The following is a 23,445-nucleotide window of genomic DNA, read 5'->3' as shown; positions in this document are numbered from 1 at the left end:
ATGCAACCAGATCAATCGTTTGGCATACAGTTTTCTAGGGAGATTCAATGCATACGGTTTTCAATACGGTTCCGTATGGTTTTCAAAATGAAGTTCACATGGGAGGACGTTCACATGGGAGGATTACCTGCGGAAATTCCGCAGCATATTTGCTGCAGAAAATCTGCAACAGATTTTGCTACCATTGACTTCAATGGGTCTGAAGGAAAACCTGCAAATCTGTCTCTATTGCAGATTTTTTGCAGACCCATTGAAGTCAAAGTCAAGGTAGCAAAATCCGCTGCAGATTTTCTACAGCAAATACACTGCGGAAATTCTGCAGGTAATCCGCCCGTGTGAACATAACCTAAGACAGTGTTTTCCAACCAGGGTGCCTCCAGTTGTTGCATAATTACAACTCCCAGCATGCCCAGACAGCATTTTGATGTCCGGGCATGCTGGCAGTTGTAGTTTGGCAACAGCTGGAGACACCCTGGTTGGGAAACACTGGCCTTAGATCATGCCTTGCCAGCAAAGGCTGTCCAGGCATGCTGGGAGTTGTAATCTTGCAACAGCTGAAGGCACCCTGTTTGGGAAGCACTGCCTCAGAAGGTCATACCTGAGCTTTGCAATCAAATACCTCGAGAGCAGAAACAACTTCAAGACTAAATGAATCGATAACCGATAAATTGGATTATAGAATGTAGCACAGACCCCTATAGGCAGAGGCATAGCGTGGGGGGTGCAGCAGGGGGGGGGGGCGGCCGCACCAGGCGCAACATCTGGGGGGGCGCGCTCGCACTCGCAGCTCTCTGCCCCTGCCTGGCTCACTCACTTTCTCTGCAGTGCTGGCTGTGCGAATCCGATCCGAGCCGCCGCCCACTGTGGAGGCAGTGGCGGATCCAGGGGGGGGGGGCAACGGGGCAATTGTCCCCCCCCCCGAGATTGTTGCCCCTCTCCCTGAACTATCGCATGGTGGAGAGGGAGCTGTCAGCTGTCCCGCTCCAGCACCCCTTTCTCACGCCCGTCACTAGAGATGAGCGAATTTACAGTAAATTCGATTCGTCACGAACTTCTCGGCTCGGCAGTTGATGACTTTCCTGCATAAATGAGTTCAGCTTTCAAGTGCTCCGGTGGGCTGGAAAAGGTGGATACAGTCCTAGGAAAGAGTCTCCTAGGACTGTATCCACCTTTTCCAGCCCACGGGAGCACCTGAAAGCTGAACTAATTTATGCAGGAAAAGTCATCAACTGCCGAGCTGAGAAGTTCGTGACGAATCGAATTTACTGTAAATTCGCTCATCTCTACCCGTCACCTTGCTATCACACGCCACGGCTGCTCCATTCTTGCAGTCAGTGAGAGCCAATCATGGCAGACATCACATCATCACGCCGGCGCCCGGAGATCACGTCCCCGCGGCTCTCACTGACTGCAGGAATGGAGCAGCCGCAGCGTGGGAGAAAGGTGACGGGCGTGAGAAAGGGGAGGGGGGAGCAAATTATAAGTGAGAGGGGCAAATGATGAGTAAGGGGCACATGTCAGGGGGGCATTATATGTGGGGGCACATGACAGAGGGGGCATTATATGTGAAGGGCACATGACAGGGGGGCATTATATGTGGGGGCACAGGACAGGGGACATTATAAGTCAGGGGCACATGACAGGGGGGCATTATATGTGAAGGGCACATGACAGGGGGGCATTATATGTGAAGGGCACATGACAGGGGGGCATTATATGTGAAGGGCACATGACAGGGGGGCATTATATGTGAAGGGCACATGACAGGGGGGCATTATATGTGAAGGGCACATGACAGGGGGGCATTATATGTGGGGGCACAGGACAGGGGGGCATTATATGTGAAGGGCACATGACAGGGGGGCATTATATGTGAAGGGCACATGACAGGGGGGCATTATATGTGAAGGGCACATGACAGGGGGGCATTATATGTGAAGGGCACATGACAGGGGGGCATTATATGTGAAGGGCACATGACAGGGGGGCATTATATGTGAAGGGCACATGACAGGGGGGCATTATATGTGAAGGGCACATGACAGGGGGGCATTATATGTGAAGGGCACATGACAGGGGGGCATTATATGTGAAGGGCACATGACAGGGGGGCATTATATGTGAAGGGCACATGACAGGGGGGCATTATATGTGAAGGGCACATGACAGGGGCCCCCTGTCATGTGCCCATATAATGCACATATAATGCCCCCCTGACATTTGCCGCTTACTTATAATACCCAAAGTCGTGTGCCTTGGATCATCTCCAGGGTATGGTTCCATTTTGATGTTTAGTTTTTGTTCTTGATATTTTTTGTCATTTACGATGGTTGTGAGACGACATATAATAGCATGGCCCATGCTAGGTTACTACATTTGTAGATTTGTATTCATAGACCTGCTGAAAATGTGGAGAATGTGTAATGCATGTTCGCACTCAATAAAGTGTTAGAAAATAAACTTGTATTTAGATGCATTTTACTTTAATTACATCAGTATTTTCATAACAAACAATACATGTGCTTAGGGGGTAAGGGTTTCTTTAACTAATCTAGTGGAAGAGACTCGAGAGCTACAATCCACAGGTTAGGGGGCGCAAATGACTTGCCTTGCCCCGGGTGCTGACAACCCACACTACGCCACTGCCTATAGGTGACCCCTATGTGTCTATGTACATACACGGTATGAAGGAATAGACCTGGAAGATCACTCCTGTATCTAAGGCTGACCCTTGAACCCATCCCCTCCGCTCTGCGGCAGTAATGCCGTACTATAGCTGGTCACGGCGGGGGAGTCTGCGCCAGCCATTCCATCCTCTCACAACCCCCTAGCAACGAACTCCGCACCGTCCACCCTGCTATTTACGATCACGTGATGCGCACGTCATTACGTCCGTGCGTCGAGCTTCCGCCTGCCTTTGCTGCGTTTCTCGGGGTGGGGGGAAGGGGAGACTATCAGCCTCGGTGTTAGAGATCATGGAGTCTGACTCAGTCATAGAGGATAAAACCATTGAGCTGATGGTAAGTAAAGGACGCGGCCGTACAGCCGGGGGGCGCCGTGCAGTGCCGGGGTCTGCCTCCTCAGCGGCGAGCCTTGTGCTTTGGGGCTTCTTTCCGGGAAGCAGACAGTTTCCGCCTCCTCCGTCTCTCCCGGGCCGTCATGTCTCCGGTGGCGGTGATGTGGAGCGGTGGCGGGGAGGAGAGGCTCGCCTCCCCGCTGCTCCCATCCTCCAGGCCCGGGCTGAGCAGCCATATTCCGAGAGGAGGGGCCGAGCTCCCTGCCCAGACTGCCGCATAGCATCCACAATGGATGGCGGCTGGTGACGACACTTGCGGTTCTGCCCGGTGACTGCTCCCGAGCCGGTGTTTTCTAAGGTCCGTGCAGAAACGCCATAGTGTGATAGAGAGCCTGGAATATGGCTGCTGGGCTGAGGCAGAAGATGTCTCCTTCACATACAGTATCCATGTATCTGGTGGGAAACGCATCAGGTTCTATGGGAAATCTATTGTACTAGTATAGGGCATATTCCCATATAATGTATAGGGCATATTCCCATATAATGTATAGGGCATATTCCCATATAATGTATAGGGCATATTCCCATATCATGTGTAGGGCATATTCCCATATCATGTGTAGGGCATATTCCCATATCATGTGTAGGGCATATTCCCATATCATGTGTAGGGCATATTCCCATATCATGTGTAGGGCATATTCCCATATCATGTGTAGGGCATATTCCCATATCATGTGTAGGGCATATTCCCATATCATGTGTAGGGCAGATTCCCATATAATGTGTAGGGCAGATTCCCATATAATGTGTAGGGCAGATTCCCATATAATGTGTAGGGCAGATTCCCATATAATGTGTAGGGCAGATTCCCATATAATGTGTAGGGCAGATTCCCATATAATGTGTAGGGCAGATTCCCATATAATGTGTAGGGCAGATTCCCATATAATGTGTAGGGCAGATTCCCATATAATGTGTAGGGCAGATTCCCATATAATGTGTAGGGCAGATTCCCATATAATGTGTAGGGCAGATTCCCATATCATGTGTAGGGCAGATTCCCATATCATGTGTAGGGCAGATTCCCATATCATGTGTAGGGCAGATTCCCATATCATGTGTAGGGCAGATTCCCATATCATGTGTAGGGCAGATTCCCATATCATGTGTAGGGCAGATTCCCATGTATCATGTGTAGGGCAGATTCCCATGTATCATGTGTAGGGCAGATTCCCATGTATCATGTGTAGGGCAGATTCCCATGTATCATGTGTAGGGCAGATTCCCATGTATCATGTGTAGGGCAGATTCCCATGTATCATGTGTAGGGCAGATTCCCATGTATCATGTGTAGGGCAGATTCCCGTATCATGTAATAGGGTGCATATTCCCATGTATCATGTAATAGTATAGGGGGGCATGTCCCCATGTATCGAACATAACCTATATTATGTCATAGCATAACCCCCCCCCATGTATTGTATAGCATAAAGCCCCCTACTAGGGATGTCCTAATACCATTTTTTTTTTAAGACCGAGTACAAGTACCGATACTTTTAAGTAATCGCCAAAATGAATTACTGATACTTTTTTTTTTATAGGAAAGTTATTTTTTAGTTTTTTTTTTTATATTAGAGGAAGGGCTTTTTTTACATATAAAATTTGTTTTATTTAAAAGGGGAGGGGTTAATTCAATTTTTTTTTTACTTTTACTTTTCTAGTCCCCATAGGGACTGTTACATGCAATCTGTAGTTTGCATATACTGATCAATGCTATGTCTATACATGTCTGTATACAGTATCTCACATATGGACATCCCTCACGTTTTAGAACATTTTCTTATATCTTTTCATGTGACAACACTGAAGAAATGACTCAACTGCAATGTCAAGTAACAAAACAAACGAACTCCCCAACTGACGTTCCCCCGTTGCGCCGATATCTGTCTGAATCATACTGCGCCCAGTGTATTGCTGACTGCAGCGTTGTCCCGCCTCGGCCGGTGATAGGCTGAGCGCACGGTCATGTGAGAGCCTGGGCCCCGCCTTCTCCCTGTTCTGTGAAACCGCTGTATGGTCTCGTCTAATAGTCTGAGCCATGTTTATGCAGAGCAACATTTTTTTTCTTCATTTTTCTTTTTCTAGATTTATTATGAGGTGCCATGTTGAACGTCCAGTGAATACTATTAGTGTGAGAGCGATAACACCAAATTTAAGACACCTGCTCCCCATTAACAGAGACCTTACAATTCACATGACACCATGGAGGGAAAATGGCTAATTGGGCCCAATTTGGACATTTCCACTATGGGGTGCACTCACTTTTGTTGCCAAGGTTTACACATTAATAGCGGTGTTGAGTTATTTTGAGGGGACAAAACATTAAATGGGCACTGTCGGATACAAAAACTTTTGATATGTTGTAAAGCATGTATAAGCAATAGGTTTTGCAATTGCTTTCATTAGAAAATATTCATACTGAAAAAGCCAGTCAAACAACTGCCCCCCTGCCTGCTTGGACAGATACTAGTCCTGCTGTGTCCATGCGTCATCACCTATGTCATGGACAAACTTCCTTGATTGACAGCTGTGAGCGCAGGGCTCACATCTGGAGGAAAAATCCTCCCACTGTCAGCTTGTGTCCCGCTACTGTCAGTGAGGACACGCTGGGAGTTGTAGTTTTGCTAATGCTAGAGGAGATGTGAGCAGACAGGATACTGTGGGAGGGGGCGGAGACCTGCACAGTGAGGCCATGCCCCCTCCCTTTGAGAGGAATTCAGACTAGTGAGCTAAATTAAAAGTGTAATAAAAAAATAAAGGTGCTAGACACATACAAATTAGCTGTACCTGGTCAGGATTAGGTACTGAGTGATATATTAAAAAAAAAATGTATTTTTTTTTTTTTTTTTTTGCATCTGACGGGTACGCTTTAAACACTGTTCTACAGACTGTACACTCACTCCTTTACATTGTAGCAGTGTCTCCTTTGTTCAGTGTTGTCACCTAAAGATATAATGAAATGTTCACAAAAATGTAATAGTATGAAGCCAATTCCCTTGTGTGTATATCTTGTGCACATCGTAATGGCTCAGTCAAGCAAAGAGTAAGGCTGCGACCATACGACAAATTTAGGTACCATAGCAAAGGTCCACTCAGAAGAGAATTAGACTGCGTACTCACCATTTTTTTTTTTTGCCTTAAATCTTTACTTTATTTTTGGAATACAGAGAGATTCATGGCATTTAGCAAGAGAGGGACAAACAGATGAACAGGGGGGCGTTCTCTTGATGACTGGCCATTTTACAAAATTAGAGTCTCATCAGGTCTATAATGCTATCATGTAATAGCATAAAGGCCATTCTCCTATGTGTATACACATTATCATGTAATAGCATAAAGGCCATTCTCCATGTGTATACACATTATCATGGAATAGCATAAAGGCCGTTCTCCATGTGTATATACATTATCATGTAATAGCATAAAGGCCATTCTCCTATGTGTATATACATTATCATGTAATAGCATAAAGGCCGTTCTCCATGTGTATATACATTATCATGTAATAGCATAAAGGCCGTTCTCCATGTGTATACACATTATCATATAATAGCATAAAGGACGTTCTCCATGTGTATACACATTATCATGGAATAGCATAAAGGCCGTTCTCCATGTGTATACACATTATCATGTAATAGCATAAAGGCCATTCTCCTATGTGTATACACATTATCATGTAATAGCATAAAGGCCATTCTCCATGTGTATACACATTATCATGGAATAGCATAAAGGCCGTTCTCCATGTGTATATACATTATCATGTAATAGCATAAAGGCCATTCTCCTATGTGTATATACATTATCATGTAATAGCATAAAGGCCGTTCTCCATGTGTATACACATTATCATATAATAGCATAAAGGACGTTCTCCATGTGTATACACATTATCATGGAATAGCATAAAGGCCGTTCTCCATGTGTATACACATTATCATGGAATAGCATAAAGGCCATTCTCCTATGTGTATATACATTATCATGTAATAGCATAAAGGCCGTTCTCCATGTGTATACACATTATCATGTAATAGCATAAAGGCCATTCTCCATGTGTATACACATTATCATGTAATAGCATAAAGGCCATTCTCCTATGTGTATACACATTATATAATAGCATAAAGGCCATTCTCCTATGTGTATACACATTATCATGTAATAGCATAAAGGCCATTCTCCTGTGTATACACGTTATCATGTAATAGCATAAAGGCCATTCTCCTATGTGTATACACATTATCATGGAATAGCATAAAGGCCATTCTCCTGTGTGTGTATATACATTATCATGTAATAGCATAAAGGCCATTCTCCTATGTGTATACACATTATCATGTAATAGCATAAAGGCCATTCTCCTATGTGTATATACATTATCATGTAATAGCATAAAGGCCATTCTCCTATGCGTATACACATTATATAATAGCATAAAGGCCATTCTCCTATGTGTATACACATTATCATGTAATAGCATAAAGGCCATTCTCCTGTGTATACACGTTATCATGTAATAGCATAAAGGCCATTCTCCTGTGTGTGTATATACATTATCATGTAATAGCATAAAGGCCATTCTCCTATGTGTATACACATTATCATGTAATAGCATAAAGGCCATTCTCCTATGTGTATACACATTATCATGTAATAGCATAAAGGCCATTCTCCTATGTGTATACACATTATCATGTAATAGCATAAAGGCCATTCTCCTGTGTATACACGTTATCATGGAATAGCATAAAGGCCATTCTCCTGTGTGTGTATATACATTATCATGTAATAGCATAAAGGCCATTCTCCTATGTGTATACACATTATCATGTAATAGCATAAAGGCCATTCTCCTATGTGTATATACATTATATAATAGCATAAAGGCCATTCTCCTATGTGTATACACATCCTATAATAGCATAAAGGCCATTCTCCTATGTGTATACACATTATCATGTAATAGCATAAAGGCCATTCTCCTATGTGTATACACATTATCATGTAATAGCATAAAGGCCATTCTCCTGTGTATACACGTTATCATGTAATAGCATAAAGGCCATTCTCCTATGTGTATACACATTATCATGGAATAGCATAAAGGCCATTCTCCTGTGTGTGTATATACATTATCATGTAATAGCATAAAGGCCATTCTCCTATGTGTATACACATTATCATGTAATAGCATAAAGGCCATTCTCCTATGTGTATACACATTATCATGTAATAGCATAAAGGTCATTCTCCTATGTGTATACACATTATCATGGAATAGCATAAAGGCCGTTCTCCTATGTGTATATACATTATCATGTAATAGCATAAAGGCCATTCTCCTATGTGTATATACATTATCATGTAATAGCATAAAGGCCATTCTCCTGTGTATACACATTATCATGGAATAGCATAAAGGCCGTTCTCCTATGTGTATATACATTATCATGTAATAGCATAAAGGCCATTCTCCTATGTGTATATACATTATCATGTAATAGCATAAAGGTCATTCTCCTATGTGTATACACATTATCATGTAATAGCATAAAGGTCATTCTCCTATGTGTATACACATTATCATGGAATAGCATAAAGGCCGTTCTCCTATGTGTATATACATTATCATGTAATAGCATAAAGGCCATTCTCCTATGTGTATACACATTATCATGTAATAGCATAAAGGCCATTCTCCTATGTGTATACACATTATCATGTAATAGCATAAAGGCCATTCTCCTATGTGTATACACATTATCATGTAATAGCATAAAGGCCATTCTCCTATGTGTATACACATTATCCTATAATAGCATAGAGGCCATTCTCCTATGTGTATATACATTATCATGGAATAGCATAAAGGTCATTCTCCTATGTGTATACACATTATCATGTAATAGCATAAAGGCCATTCTCCTATGTGTATATACATTATCATGTAATAGCATAAAGGCCATTCTCCATGGGGGACATGTATCATTTCCAGTGTATAATAGAAGTTTTTTTACCCCTTTGCCTGTTGTCTAAATTTGGCGCAGCTGCGTTAAATTTATCATTCTTGTGCAGCTACTTTCTTGAATTGCGTTTAAATTTAGAATTCTCCTCAGAGCATAAATTTACACCGCAGCTCTATTTAGTAGGAGCTTTGTCTGCAGCGTATCTGCACCTAAACATTAAGTGTGTCCTCGTTATTAGTTTTAGAATTTTTTTTCTTCATTATGTAGAGTTTTAATCTCACAATAATACCACTTTTTGTACCCAATTATAACACATTTATACCAACGTCCTTATTCTTCATTTAACATCTGTGACACCCCTGTGCAAATCACCTCAAATGTACATGGTACACTCTACCTTATTGGCCTTGTTTTGTGCCTGCAGAGCACTTTGCGCCCACATATGTGGTATCTCCGTACTCTGGCTAAATTGTGTCCCAAAAAATGTGAGGCCTCTGATGCCGTGATTAACCTCCGCTGATCGGGAGTCTCCAGCGCTGCCAAATGGGCAAACATATAAATTTTATACCAAACTCCATCTAATCTTAACTTTTATATATGTATATATTCTTATGCTTTTATCACCTTTTATGTTGCATGTTATATTTTGTAATTTAAGAGTAATGTCATTGTGACCTTTCACCCGGAACCATTTTGGGTCCCGGGTATTTTAAGTGTATGTGTTTGAACCCCTTGTCATATGCCTGAAGAAGAGTCTGGCACAAGACTCGAAACTATTGTTGCGAATAAACTCCCTTTTTATTCTATGGATCTGCCTGCCTAAGATTCAGTACTCTACTAGGAGGGGAAGCGCCCGGAACCCAGTCCTCCTTTTATGTGTCCCAGGCCTTTGGTTCACATTATTCCAGACTGTATCAGAAATGCTGAGTGACTAGCTCACTCAGAGAGGACTTCAGGAGCTGCTGACCTCATCTTCACCGAGCGATACTACATGCAGATATAGGTGTTGTGCCCTAAGCATGACCACTTCTGGTAAGCCTACCTAATTATCCTAAGGGGCTCACCTGTCTGAACCATCCGCACTAGGAGCGCACCTCTCTTTTTGTCTTTTTCTCTACATAGGAAAGCATTAGTGTTTTTGTTGACCCTATTAGAGTGGATGAAATAAGTACTTCAAGCAGGGTCAGTGCACTGAAAAGATCACTGGGGGTGCAGGGATTATTAGGGTACGTTGAGACGAGCTGATCCACGGTATATTTTATGCTGCAGATCCGCCGCTGAAGGACCCTTACAGGGTGCCTTTAGATGTGCCTGCTCGGAGCAGACGCGGCTGTGATGTGCGAGTTGCTGCGCATGCGCGTATACTCGCACACATTGCGGCCACTCCCCCTGCTACCTGAGCTAGGCCGAGAGCAGCTGCGATGTGAGAGTATACTGCACGGCGACTCGCACATCGCAGTGTGTCTGCTCATAGCGGCAGATTGCCGCTCCGAGCAGGCACCTGTAAAGGCATCATACAGCGGTCCTTCAGCGGCGGATCCACAGTATAATACGTGCTTGGGATCTGCTTGTGTGAACGTACCCATAGGGAGTATTTTAGAACTGCTGGACCTGTCATTATGCCCCCATTTCACTCCCAGCATGCCCGCACTACAACCCTCATCTATGCTTGTTCTAGCAAGGATCTGTGACAGTATAATGCAGTGGTCTGCAAACTATGCACCTCCAGCTTTTGCAAAACTCCCAGCATTCTGGTTCTTGTAATTCCAGTATACATATGGGGATTGTAGTAGACAATAAGGCATGCTAGGGCTTGTAGTTTAGGCACGGATAGTGACGTGAAATGAGGGAAATTCACAATTTGTTTATCATATTGTAATAGCATATCAAAATCACAATTTTTACCTCCATAATTGGGATATAACATTTCCCCAAATCCTGCAGCCTTATTGTGCTAATTTCATATAATAGCGTAACCCCTAGAGGATGTAGGGCGTAAATGTACACCTTGTGCCCCCTCCTGGGCTATGAATCGCACTCAGAAACTGAGAACACTTCAGATACCAAGATCCATGGCTAATGCCAGCCATGAACAATCTGTGGTGTTCAGCATGTTAATTCAGCAATTTACGTTAATTGCGGCGTTTAAAATGCCAAAAATCCGTCCCAGATAGCTCAGTGAAGCTGATCAGGGCAGTGGCAAAATCAGTGGGGTACTGATAAGCTTAGAGGATTTTGTGGAGGGTCCCTACCTGCCCCCATCATGTCGGATTGGTGCCCTAATACAGAAGGCAGCCTGTAGTAATGGAGCACTGATAAATGTTGTGCTATGGCACAGCATTGTTCAGGGTAAGCAATTGAAAGATTGCATGTAATAAGCCCCTATGGGAATTAAAAAATAGTGAATAAAATGTGGACAAAATGTGAAAAAGCCCTCATAGATTAAAGGGAAGCGTCAGAATTGCAGTTGTGGGGGCATGGCATGAGTATGGCATCATTTTTATTTTTATTTTGTTTAAACAGTGTCCTCTTTAATGGATCCCCCTTGTTTTCATTGTCCGTTCACATCTTTACATTGAAGTCGATGACAAATGTACACTTAATAGTGTGTTTTGGTGACAGTCACAGAAATTTCTGCACAAAAGTGCTGCGTTTAACCCTTTCACAACACATAACATACGTGTTCATCATATGCACGCAAAGGGACTGTGACTCAAGCTTAGGAGCGGAGTTTACGTCGTAGCTTGGACTGTGGAGTCCGCAACACGCATTTGTGGAGTGTTAAGGAAACATAGCAGATGCCTTTTAAAGCGGTACTCCGGCACTAAGACATCTTATCCCCTATCCAAAGGATAGGGAATAAGATGCCTGATTGCGGGGGTCCTGCCGCTGGGGCCCCCCGTGATCTTCCACGCCGCACCCCGTTAGAATCAGCCCCCGGAGCGTGCTCTCTCCAGGTCTGATTACTGGCGGTTACAGGGACGGAGCATAGTGACGTCACGGGCCCCAACCCCCCCCCCCAGGTGTGACGTCAAGCTCTGCCACCTCAATGCAAGCCTATGGGAGGGGGCGTGACGTCACTATGCTCCGTCCCCGTGATCGCCAGTAATCAGACCCGTAGCGAGCACGATCCGGGGGCTGATTCTAACGGGGTGCGGCGTTGAAGATCACGGGGATCCCCATCGGCGGGACCCCGCGATCAGGCATCTTATCACATATCCTTTAGATAGGGGATAAGATGTCTAAGCGCCGGCGTACCCCTTTAACCCCTTAACGGCGAGCGCCGTAAATGTACGTCCTAGTGACGTGGTACTTAACGCATCAGGACGTACATTTACGTCCTAAGCATAACCGCGGGCATCGGATGCCCGGATCATGCGCGGCAGGTCTCGGCTGTTGATCGCAGCCAGGGACCCGCCGGTAATGGCGGACATCCGCGATCCCACGGATGTCCGCCATTAGCCCCTCAGAGGCCGTGATCAATACAGATCACGGCATCTGCAGCATCGCGGTCACTTAATTGGATGAACGGATCGCCCGCAGCGCTGCAGCGGCGATCCGATCATCCTGCACGGCAGCCGGAGGTCCCCTCACCTGCCTCCGCTGTCTTCTGGGAGTCTTCTGCTCTGATTTGCCTTCCCGCAGACCAGAGCAGAAGATGACCGATAACCCTGATCAGTGCTATGTCCTATACATAGCACTGAACAGGATTAGCAATCGAATGATTGCTTTAAATAGTCCCCTATGGGGACTATTAAAGTGTAAAAATTAAAGTTAAAAAAAGTGAAAAACCCCCTCCCCCAATAAAAACGTAAATTGCCCCATTTTCCCCATTTCACCCCCAAAAAGTGTTACTAAATATGTATATAAAATATTTTTTTTATCGCCGCGTACGTAAACATCTCAACTATTAAAATAAAATGTTAATGATACCGTACGACGAACAGCGTGAACGTAAATAGAAAAAAGTCCAAAATAGCTGCTTTTTTTTATAACATTTTATTCCAAATAAAAGCAAATATGGTATCAATAAAAAGTATAGATCACGGCGCAAAAAATGAGCCCTCATACCGCCGCTTATACGGAAAAATAAAGTTATAGGTCTTCAAAATAGGGGATCTTAAACGTACTAATTTGGTTAAAAAGTTAGATTATTTTTTTTTTTTTTGCGCAACACTAATAGAAAAGTATGTTATCATGGGTATCATTTTAATCGTATTGACCCAAAGAATAAAGAACACGTCATTTTTACCATAAATTGTACGGCGTGAAAACGAAACCTTCCAAAATTAGCAAAATTGCGGTTTTCTTTTTATTTTCCCCGCACAAATAGTATTTTTTTTGGTTGCACCATATATTTTATGGTAGTGAGTGAGGGCCTTACAACGGACAACTAGTCGCGCAAAAAAACAAGCCCTCATACTAGTCTGTGGATGAAAATATAAAAGAGGAGGAAAAAATGAAAACGTAAAAAAAAAAATTCTGCGTCCTTAAGGCCAAAATGGGCTTCATCCTTAAGGGGTTAAAGGCAGTCTGTCTCAAGCAATAGGAAAGCATGGTGGTCCAAAGCTCTGATCGGCTCCCCGTAACCCAGTGTAATGGCAGCCTGAGGCCTTGAGTGATCTGCTTCTCCAGTCTGCCATGGGCAGGTTGTATAGTGAGATTACTTATTAAATGGATCAAAGCAGTGCAATAGCACTACATTGATTTGAATTCCCCCATTATAAAAATTCAAATCACCCATTTCTCAAAAAATAAAAAATTTTTTACTGCCACGCCCAGAATTGTCTGCGGCGGTGGTTGGCAGAGGGAGAGAAGCGGGCGGCGGTCTCTGTCCCCGTAAAAGCCGCTGCAGTTCATTGATTTAAAGTGCCGGAATATGGGTAGAAGTTATCGGCTATCGGCCTGAAAGTCCTCAGATTATCAGTAGCGGCCCTAAAAAATAATTGCCGATGTCATATCAAAAGCGATTCACAATCAAAATATCGATGTTACAACCCGTATTGATTACGCATGGTTTGAGCAAAATGTCTGATCTAGGCCAAATTGGTGGTTTTAATGATAAAGACCACAAATCTTGCTGCAAAAAATAAGACCCAGCACAGCTCCCAACTGAATTGTTGTAATAGTCAATTTTACCTCACAAATCATTAAAGGGGTACTTCGCTGCTCCGTGTAGGGAGTAGGGAACAAAATGTTGTTGCCCTGCCCCCTCAATGCAAGTCTCTTTTTGACGACCTCCACTCCCATAGACTGGCATTGAAGGGGTGGGGCCATGACGTCACGAGTCCCAGATGCTGGCTCTAAGCGTTCAGAACATTTTATTCCATCGCATGGTTTAAGGGGTAGCCTAGTGGAATTTTTTATTTATTTATTTTTTTATTTTTTTAAACTGGTGCCAGAAAGTTAAACAGATTTGTAAATTACTTCTATTTAAAAATCTTAATCCTTCCAGTACTTATCAGCTGCTCTATACTACAGAGGAACTTCTTTTCTTTTTTACTTTCTTTTCTGTCTGACCACAGTGTTCTCTGCTGACACCTCTGTCCATGTCAGGAACTGTCCAAAGTACAAGCAAACCCCATAGCAAACTATCCTGCTCAGGACAGTTCCTGACATGGACAGAGGTGTCAGTAGAGAGCACTGGTAAGACAGAAAAGACATTCAAAAAGAAAAGTACTTCCTGTGGAGCATACAGCAGCTAAGTACTGGAAGGATTAAGATTTTTAAATAGAAGTAATTTACAAATCTTTTTACCTTTATGGTACAAGTCGATTAAAATTTTTTTTTTTTATTCCACCAGAGTACCCCTTTTGTAAGTTAAGAGGGTTGTCTCCATGTTCGGACCTGGAAGGGAAGCACTTAGTCTTCTTCTTAGGAGACCCTGTCCTGCATATTCCCAGTCTTCAGCCTTTTGGGTTCTTCCTGTTCTACAGTGGTTAGTACCTACTGAAGTGTTGGACCAAGGGCATTCTGATGACACTCTTGGTAACACGCTCATGGGTGATGGCTAGCCTTTCGAATCCCACAGAAGAGCTACAGTAGCACAAATTGTTAATGGTAGCTATGGTGTCAGAATGCACAGTGCATCCCAGCTTGCTGGATATGCAGCTGCAGAATGCCCATGCTGAATCCTGTCCAGTACTAGAAGTGCCTACAACAGACATTGGCTTGATATGATGAATCGGATTGTTTTAGATCATGTGGACAGTTTGATGCACACGCATTGCTTCCTTGAGAAAGAAAGGGCACCAGAAGCACTGTGAGGATAAAAGCAAGCTAATGAGAAAGTTTAGTTTTATGGGTAATGTTCTCCGGGTGGAAACCTTTGGTCGTGGAATTCGTATTATTGTGATTAAGGGCTTGTTCACACGGCCGTCTGTCCCCGTTTTTTTATCCCTGTTTCAGTTCCGTTTTTGCAGATTGTAAACGGATTAAAAACTGTTTAAAAAAAAATCCCATTCATGTCAATGGGATTTTTTCACAATCCGTTTACATCCGTGTGCACCCGTTTGCACTCATTTCCGTTTTTTCATTGAAGAAAAAAAACGGCACATGCAGTATTTTTTCTTCCGTGAAAAAAACGGAAGAAAACACAGACATCATCATTTTTACTTTGAAGTCTCTGGCAAACGGATGAACCTTTAATGTCATCCGTTTGCACCTGGGTTTAAAATAACCGTAATTACATCTGAGCTTGCTCAGAAGAGGTGACATCAGCAGACTCCTACAGTGTTGTGGGACTACTACTACTCTCATCATGGAAACAAGTCTGTTCCGGTGGCTGTGGGGACTACATTAGTGTTTGTACTACTATCCCCATCATGGATCAGACTCTGTTCCATGATGGGGCTAGTAGTACAGGGGCTGAGGGATTGATCGCACCAACTCTCACTTCTGAGACCCGATCCGAAGTTATTAAAGGGGTACTCTGGCACTTAGACATCTTATCCCCTATCCAAAGGATAGTGGATAAGATGCCTGATCGCGGGGATCCCACCACTGGGGACCCCCATGATCTTGCATGCCGCACCCCGTTTATAATCAGTCCCTGTAGCGTGTTCACTCCGGGTCTGATTACTGTCAGTCACGGGCCGGAGCGTTGTGACGTCATGGCTCCACCCCCGTGTGCCATCACGCTCCGCCCCCTCAATGCAAGCTCATGGGAGGGCCCGTGACAGCTGCCACGCCCCCTCCCACAGGCTTGCATTGAGGGGCGGAGCATGACATCACACGGGGGCAAAGGCGTAACGTCACACGCCGCCGGCCCTGTGGTCGCCGGTAATCAGACCCAGTGCGAACACGCTCCGGGGAATGATTATAAACGGGGTGCGGCATGCAAGATCACGGTGGTCCCCAGCGGTGGGACCCCCGCGATCAGGCATCTTATCCCCTATCCTTTGGATAGGGGATAAGATGTCTAAGCGCCGGAGTACCCATTTAAGCAGGGGAGCGGGCGGCATGGTCCACAACCCTGCAATGTACACAATGTATTTTACTTTCATTTTTAAATTCCCTGCGGGGAGCTCTGGCCCGTACCGAGGAGCCAATCAGGGTTCCCTGCGGGTTTTTAAAATGGACAATGTATATTAAAAGCGCTGTGGGGGGCAAGATATATAGTGCTATATATCTAGCCCCCCCCCCAGCGCATTTATAAAGATAGAACCCCCGCCAGCGCAAAAATATATACCCCCGCAGTATATATCTGTGACACACCCCCATCCCCCCCCCCCAGCGCATTTAGAATACTGTATGACCCCCCCCCCCCCCCCGCAGGCGCATTTATAGTTATATACCCCCCCCCGCCGGTGCATTTATGTGAAATGCAGGGAACCCTGATTGGCTCCTCAGTACGGGCCATTCAGATCTCTCCGCAGGGAGTTTAAAAATGAAAGTAAAATACAGTGTGTACATTGCAGGGTTACGGACCATGCCGCCCGCTCCCCTGCTTATAACTTCTGATCGGGTCTCAGAAGTGAGACCTGGTGTGATCAATCCCTCAGCCCCTGTACTACTACCCCCATCATGGAACAGACTTTGTTCCATGATGGGGGTGGTAGTACAAGCACTAATGTAGCCTCTCCTGCAGCCAGGAACTACTACTCCCACCATGGAAACAAATCTGTTCCATGATGGGAGTAGTAGTATTCCTGGCTGCATGAGTCTGTAGGTGGCTGATTTTTCATAATGATTAAAAAAACTGTTCAAAACGGATTCTAGGGATCGACCGATTATCGGTATGGCCGATATTATCGGCCGATAATCACGATTTTGGGCATTATCGGTATCGGCAATTACCTTGCCGATAATGCCCCGCCCCCCGAACTTACAATGTCCTCAACATAAAATAGTTTCAACATACAATGGTCTTTTCAGGCCCATTGTAACTTGAAACCAGACTCAACATACAATGCTACAGACAGTCCAGATCTGTGAAAGTGTCTATGGCTGAAAGAACTGACCAATCAGAATGGGCATTTTCCTGGTAAAACACCTGTATTACTGAAGTGCAATCACTGAATGGCTGTCTGGTAGCGCCTCCCTACAGTACAGGGAGGTACTACACGTTCTGTGCTACTCTTTACCACTGCCACAGTTAGCTGCTCCTTTAGACACCTGGTGAGGGCGGCTCCATTTCCCTTTTTTTAGGATGTTGCGTGTACTGTACAGGACCCTGAAGAAGCTTCTGTCCTCTACATGGACCAGTGTTTCCCAAACGTGGTCCTCAAGTCCCCCCCAACAGGTCATGTTTTCTGGATTTCCTTAGTCTTTCACAGGTGATATAATTCTGGTCAGTGAATCAGTCATCACCACAGTTATATCACCTGTGAAAGACTAAGGAAATCCAGAAAACATGAGCTGTTGGGGGGGACTTGAGGACCGTCTTTGGGAAACACTGACATAGGGATTTACAGCTCCCAGCAGCTCTTCCTTTTATATGTAAGGACTTGCTTTATCCGTATTAGTTATCTACTTATTTTTCTTTACTCCTCACTTTTTCCTATTTTTGAATGACATTTTGGTGGCTTCAGAACCAATTACCAGGTTCCCATAGAGTTATGGTCTCAACATACAATGGTCGTCCTAGAACAGATTAATATTGTAACTTGAGGGACCACTGTATGGTTCCAATTACCAGGTTCCCATAGTTACGGTCTCAACATACAATGGTCATCCTAGAGCAGATTAATATTGTAACTTGAGGGACCACTGTAATGCCTTGGCCACAACATTTTTTTACGACTGGTTTGAGGAACATGACAAAGAATTCAAGGTGTTGACAAGGTGGTTCTTCAGATTACAGAGATCTCAGTCTGTTCTAGTATCTGTGGGATGTGCTTGAAAAACAGGTCTAAATCCATTTAGGCTGCACCTCACAATTCATTAGCAGCAGAACATTGAAGCCCTATATCTTGATACCACAAGATGCCTTCTGTGGTCTTGTGCAGTCTAGGCCTTGACTGGTGAAAAATAGCCATGTTGGCATGAGGATCGCTACACAATACTGGGCAGGGGTTTTTAGTGTGTTCACAGATGGTTGTGTGTATCTCGCCTGTCGCTGTAGGATAGGACTGAACATCAGTTTTTGGTAAGTTTAAAAGTTGGGGTACACTCACATGCCCATTTTACTATACTGTTTTGGACGCGTGTGTCACCACCTTTTTAAAGGGGTTATAAGGTGAAAGTCCAGAATGCCGTCATTTGGAAAAAAAATAGAAAACCCTGGACTTACCTCCCGCCGCAGCCTGGTGACTCCAGTATGGTCGTCCCGATCTCCACGGCGATAATCTTCCTGCTTCTAGGGCACGACATGCAACACTGAAACTCAGCTAATCTCTGCTTGCAGCAGTGTCCTGCCTTGGTCAGTAACTGGCTGAGTGGCAATATGACAGGACCCTGACCCCAATCTCATTACAGGTGCCGAGGCCCAGTCTGTCATATTTCTGCTCAGTTAACCACTGGCTGAGGCGGGACACTGCTGTGGTCAGCGACTAGCTGAGCTGCTGTGTTGTGTGACGAACTTTAGAAGCAGAAAGAGGATTCACCAGGGGAGTGTCGAGAGGTAAGTCTGGGTGTAAGTGTAAAAAAACAACAAAAAATGTAATAAACCTATTTGTTATCGCTGCGTGAGTAAATATCCGAACTATTAAAATATAATTTTAATGATCTTGAACAGCAAACGTAAAAAAAAAGTTCAAAATTGCTGCTTTTTTAATAACATTTTATTTTTAAAAAATGATACATTTAAGTTTTACATGTGCAAATGTGGTATCAATAAAAAGTACCGATCACGGTGCAAAAAAATTAGCCCTCATACCGCCGCTTATATGAAAAATTTAAAAAGCTATTGGTCAGCATAATAGAGGGATTTTAAACATACTAATTTGGTTAAAAAAATGTGCGATGATTTTTTAAAGCGGTATAATAGAAAAGTATATAATCATGGGTATCATTTTAACCCCTTAAGGACCAAGGACGTATGAGTACAAAAAACTAAAAAATAAGGTGCAGCTCACAACAGAAGGACCGAGGCAGTTAAAGCTAAAGCCGGACCCCACCGGCAACAATAATGTAAATTAATAAAAACCTATAGCTTATGCCTCTAGGACCTCACCAATGGTGCATAATGGTGTGGACAAAGATGGATGTAACAGCGTTTGTTCAAAAATTGCTTTTAATTCAGATAAAATGTAATATATATATAAATAAAATCGTAGCAAAATATCACATTACACTGGCATTGATCTAATGAAAAACTCACTGGGCCCTAGTGAGGTATCAAAAATTGTGTGAATTAATATTGAGTAAGTCCATAAATCTGCAGATAAAAAAAATACAAATACCAATATAAAAATAAGTCCGTAAAAAATGTGATTATTGAACATAAAGTCAATGAAAAAATTAATATAAAAGAGTTAATGGATGAATAATACAGAATATCTCTCACCACTGCTTCTGGCTTGGTCTGTTGTGATGGATAGATCGCAGCCTCATAATCCTTGTGTGCCCCAACAGATGGAAGGGGGGCACAGGTTGGTAGATCTCCCTTAGCAGCCCCGTTAGCAAGGGGGCGCAGATGTTACGTGTCATAGGCTCCGATGGCAGGGGAGCAAGTGGCAGTTGCAGCGCTCGGGACCTCGTTCACTTGTCGGTCCAGCACAGACGGCACTAGTCTGGCACTCTGGCAGGAGTGTCAGTCGGCTCAAGTGCGACAGCGGGTCTGCTGATGATGATGTTCTGGGAGCAATGGATGGTCTGGGATTGGCGTCCCATGTGGAGGCAAAAGGTGAGGCTCTGAGATGCAATGGTTACAGCCAGGCAGGGCGGAGTAAGGCAGGTTTGACTCCTCTATTGCCGAGGTATTTGCAGATGGACGTTGATGATAACTGTGTGAATAGTGCCAGGTTTCTAAACGCGTTTCGGGGTACTGGGAAACAAAGACCTCCGACCCCTTCCTCAGTAGAAATGTGTATATGATACAATTTAATAAAGACGCTGTTTTTATAATGAATTCACACCTGATAGTGGTTAATAGCATTCAAAGACAATACACGGTCATGGAATAGTAGTGGATTGACTCTTAAGACTAGTAATAGACGGAGTGGAGCAGTTCCTAGACAATAACTCATGAAAAACCGGATAGTGAAATAGGACGTTATTCACACCCTATTAGTTCTGATAGTAAAATTAGTCGTGTTACTTGTAGTTAGACCATGTGAATTGATACAAATTTATTATAACCAGTACGTGTAACTATAAAAGGGTGTTAAGTTGAATCTATATATAGAAAAATAAAAAAGAAAATGTCATAAGGAATAATGTGTAAGTGTAGAGATGGCAGATGTAAAAAAAGGAAAGGAAAAATATGTATTTGAAAGATATGGAAATAAGGATAGAAAAAATGGAGTGAAAATAAAAAATATAAAAATATAAAATAAAAATAGATGAAAATAAAAATAAAAAATAAAATGTTGCAATAGAGATTAAATAAAATGTGAAAAATAAATGAAAAATGAAAAAATAATAAATAATAAAGATGAAAAAAATAATAAAAATAAAAAAATAAAAATATATTGATTGAAAAACAGGAACGAAACAAAAACTGGAAAAATAAAATAAAATAAAACGATATAAATAATAATGGAAAATAAAAATAAAATTTGCAGTAAATGCTAGATACATCCTTGGTCCCGCTCCCGTGATATAACGCGGGTCCCACAGTGACCCCGCATCATATCGCGACGGGCCTGGCGTCATAGTAAAGCCGGGAGCCGCCTCTAATAGCGCGTGGCACTGATCGCGGTGCCGCGTGCTATTAACTCTTTAGCCGCACGCTCAAAGCTGAGCCACGCGGCTAAAAGTGAAAGTTAAGTGTCGGTTAGCTCAGGGAGCTGTTCGGGATTGCCGTGATGAAATCACGGCATCCCGAACAGCTGTGCTACAGGAGGAAGGTCTCTTACCTTCCTTCCTGCAGTCCGATCGCCGATGGAATGCTTCAAGCCTGAGATCCAGGCTTGAGCAATCAATCGCCGAAAACATAGTTACATAGTTAGTACAGTCGAAAAAAGACATATGTCCATCAAGTTCAACCAGGGAATTGAAGGGTAGGGGTGTGGCGAGATATTGGGGAAGGGATGGGGTTTATATTTCTTCATAAGCATTAATGTTATTTTGTTCCAGGAATGTATCTTATCCTGTTTTTAAAGCTGTTAATTTTTCCTGCTGTGACCAGTTCCTGAGGTAGACTGTTCCATAAGTTCACAGTTCTCATGGTAAAGAAGGCGTGTCGCCCCTTGAGATTAAACTTTTTCTTTTCCAGACGGAGGGAGTGCCCCCTCGTCCTTTGGGGGGGTTTAACCTGGAACAGTTTTTCTCCATATTTTTAGTATGGGCCATTAATATACTTATATACATTTATCATATCCCCCCTTAAACGTCTCTTCTCAAGACTAAACAATTGTAACTCCTTTAATCGCTCCTCATAGCTAAGATGTTCCATGCCCCATATTAGTTTAGTCGCGCGTCTCTGCACCCTTTCCAGCTCCACAGTGTTCCTTTTATGGTCTGGTGCCCAAAACTGAACAGCGTATTCCAGGTGAGGCCGTACCAATGCTTTATAAAGGGGGAGTATTATGTCCCTGTCCCTTGAGTCCATGCCTCTTTTGATACATGACAGTATCCTGCTGGCCTTGGAAGCCGCAGCCTGACATTGCATGCTATTCTGTAGTCTATGATCTACAAGTACACCCAGATCCTTCTCTACCAGTGACTCTGACAGTTTAATCCCCCCTAAGACATACGACGCATGCAGGTTATTAGTACCCAGATGCATAACTTTACATTTATCCACATTGAACCTCATTTGCCAAGTGGATGCCCAGACACTTAGTCTATCCAAGTCATCTTGTAACTTATGCACATCCTCTATAGACTGTACCGTGCTACAAAGCTTGGTGTCATCTGCAAAGATAGAAACAGAGCTGTTAATACCATCCTCTATATCATTGATAAATAAATTAAACAACAGCGGGCCCAGTACTGAACCTTGGGGTACACCACTAATAACCGGGGACCAATCAGAGTACGAATCATTGACCACCACTCTCTGGGTACGATCCATGAGCCAGTGTTCAATCCAGTTACAAACTAAAATTTCCAAACCCAAAGACCTTAACTTACCTGTCAGACGTCTATGAGGGACAGTATCAAATGCTTTAGCAAAATCCAGAAACACTATATCCACAGCCATTCCTCTGTCAAGGCTTCTACTCACCTCTTCATAAAAGCAAATTAGATTGGTTTGACAACTTCTATCCTTAGTAAACCCATGCTGGCTATCACTTATAATACTATTATCCCCTATGTATTCCTGTATGTAATCCCTTATAAGTCCTTCAAACAATTTACCCACAATGCACGTTAAACCTACCGGTCTATAGTTTCCTGGGGAAGACCTAGAGCCCTTTTTGAAGATTGGTACCACATTCGCCTTGCGCCAGTCCCTTGGCACAATACCAGACACCAGTGAATCTCTAAATATCATGAACAGGGGTACAGATATTACTGAACTTACCTCTCTAAGAACTCTTGGGTGCAATCCATCTGGCCCTGGAGATTTGCTTACATTTATATTACTTAACTTACCTTGTACCATCTCTACATTAAGCCAGTTCAGTACATTACATGATGTGTTACCAGCACTGACCTGTCCAATGTCAGCTCCTTCTTCTTCCCTTGTATATACAGAACTAAAGAACCCATTCAGTAGCTCCGCTTTCTCTTGATCGCCCGTGACAACCTCCCCATTATCATTATTAAGGGGTCCTACATGCTCTGTCCTTGGTTTTTTTGTATTTATAGATCTAAAAAAAATATTTAGGATTAGTTTTGCTT

General features: G+C 43.4%; 1 protein-coding gene across 2 annotated transcripts in view; it reads left to right on the top strand.

Annotated features, from left to right (window-relative positions):
• Positions 1–2,574: 2,574 nt before the first annotated feature.
• FBXW11 (F-box and WD repeat domain containing 11) overlaps positions 2,575–23,445 on the top strand; it is a 98,774-nt gene continuing 77,903 nt past the window's right edge. The window contains exon 1 of one of the 2 annotated variants that reach the window (XM_056516557.1): positions 2,575–3,020. In XM_056516557.1, coding sequence (XP_056372532.1) covers positions 2,976–3,020 — 45 coding nt within the window. In that variant the 5' untranslated portion in view covers positions 2,575–2,975. The remainder of the gene's footprint in view (positions 3,021–23,445) is intronic. The other variant, XM_056516558.1, reaches the window with a different exon arrangement.

The sequence above is a fragment of the Hyla sarda genome, chromosome 4 (genome assembly GCF_029499605.1).
Source record: "Hyla sarda isolate aHylSar1 chromosome 4, aHylSar1.hap1, whole genome shotgun sequence".
Classification (NCBI taxonomy): Eukaryota; Metazoa; Chordata; class Amphibia; order Anura; family Hylidae; genus Hyla; species Hyla sarda.
Note: the sequence above shows the minus strand (reverse complement) of the source record. Positions and strands in the feature narration are given on the sequence as shown.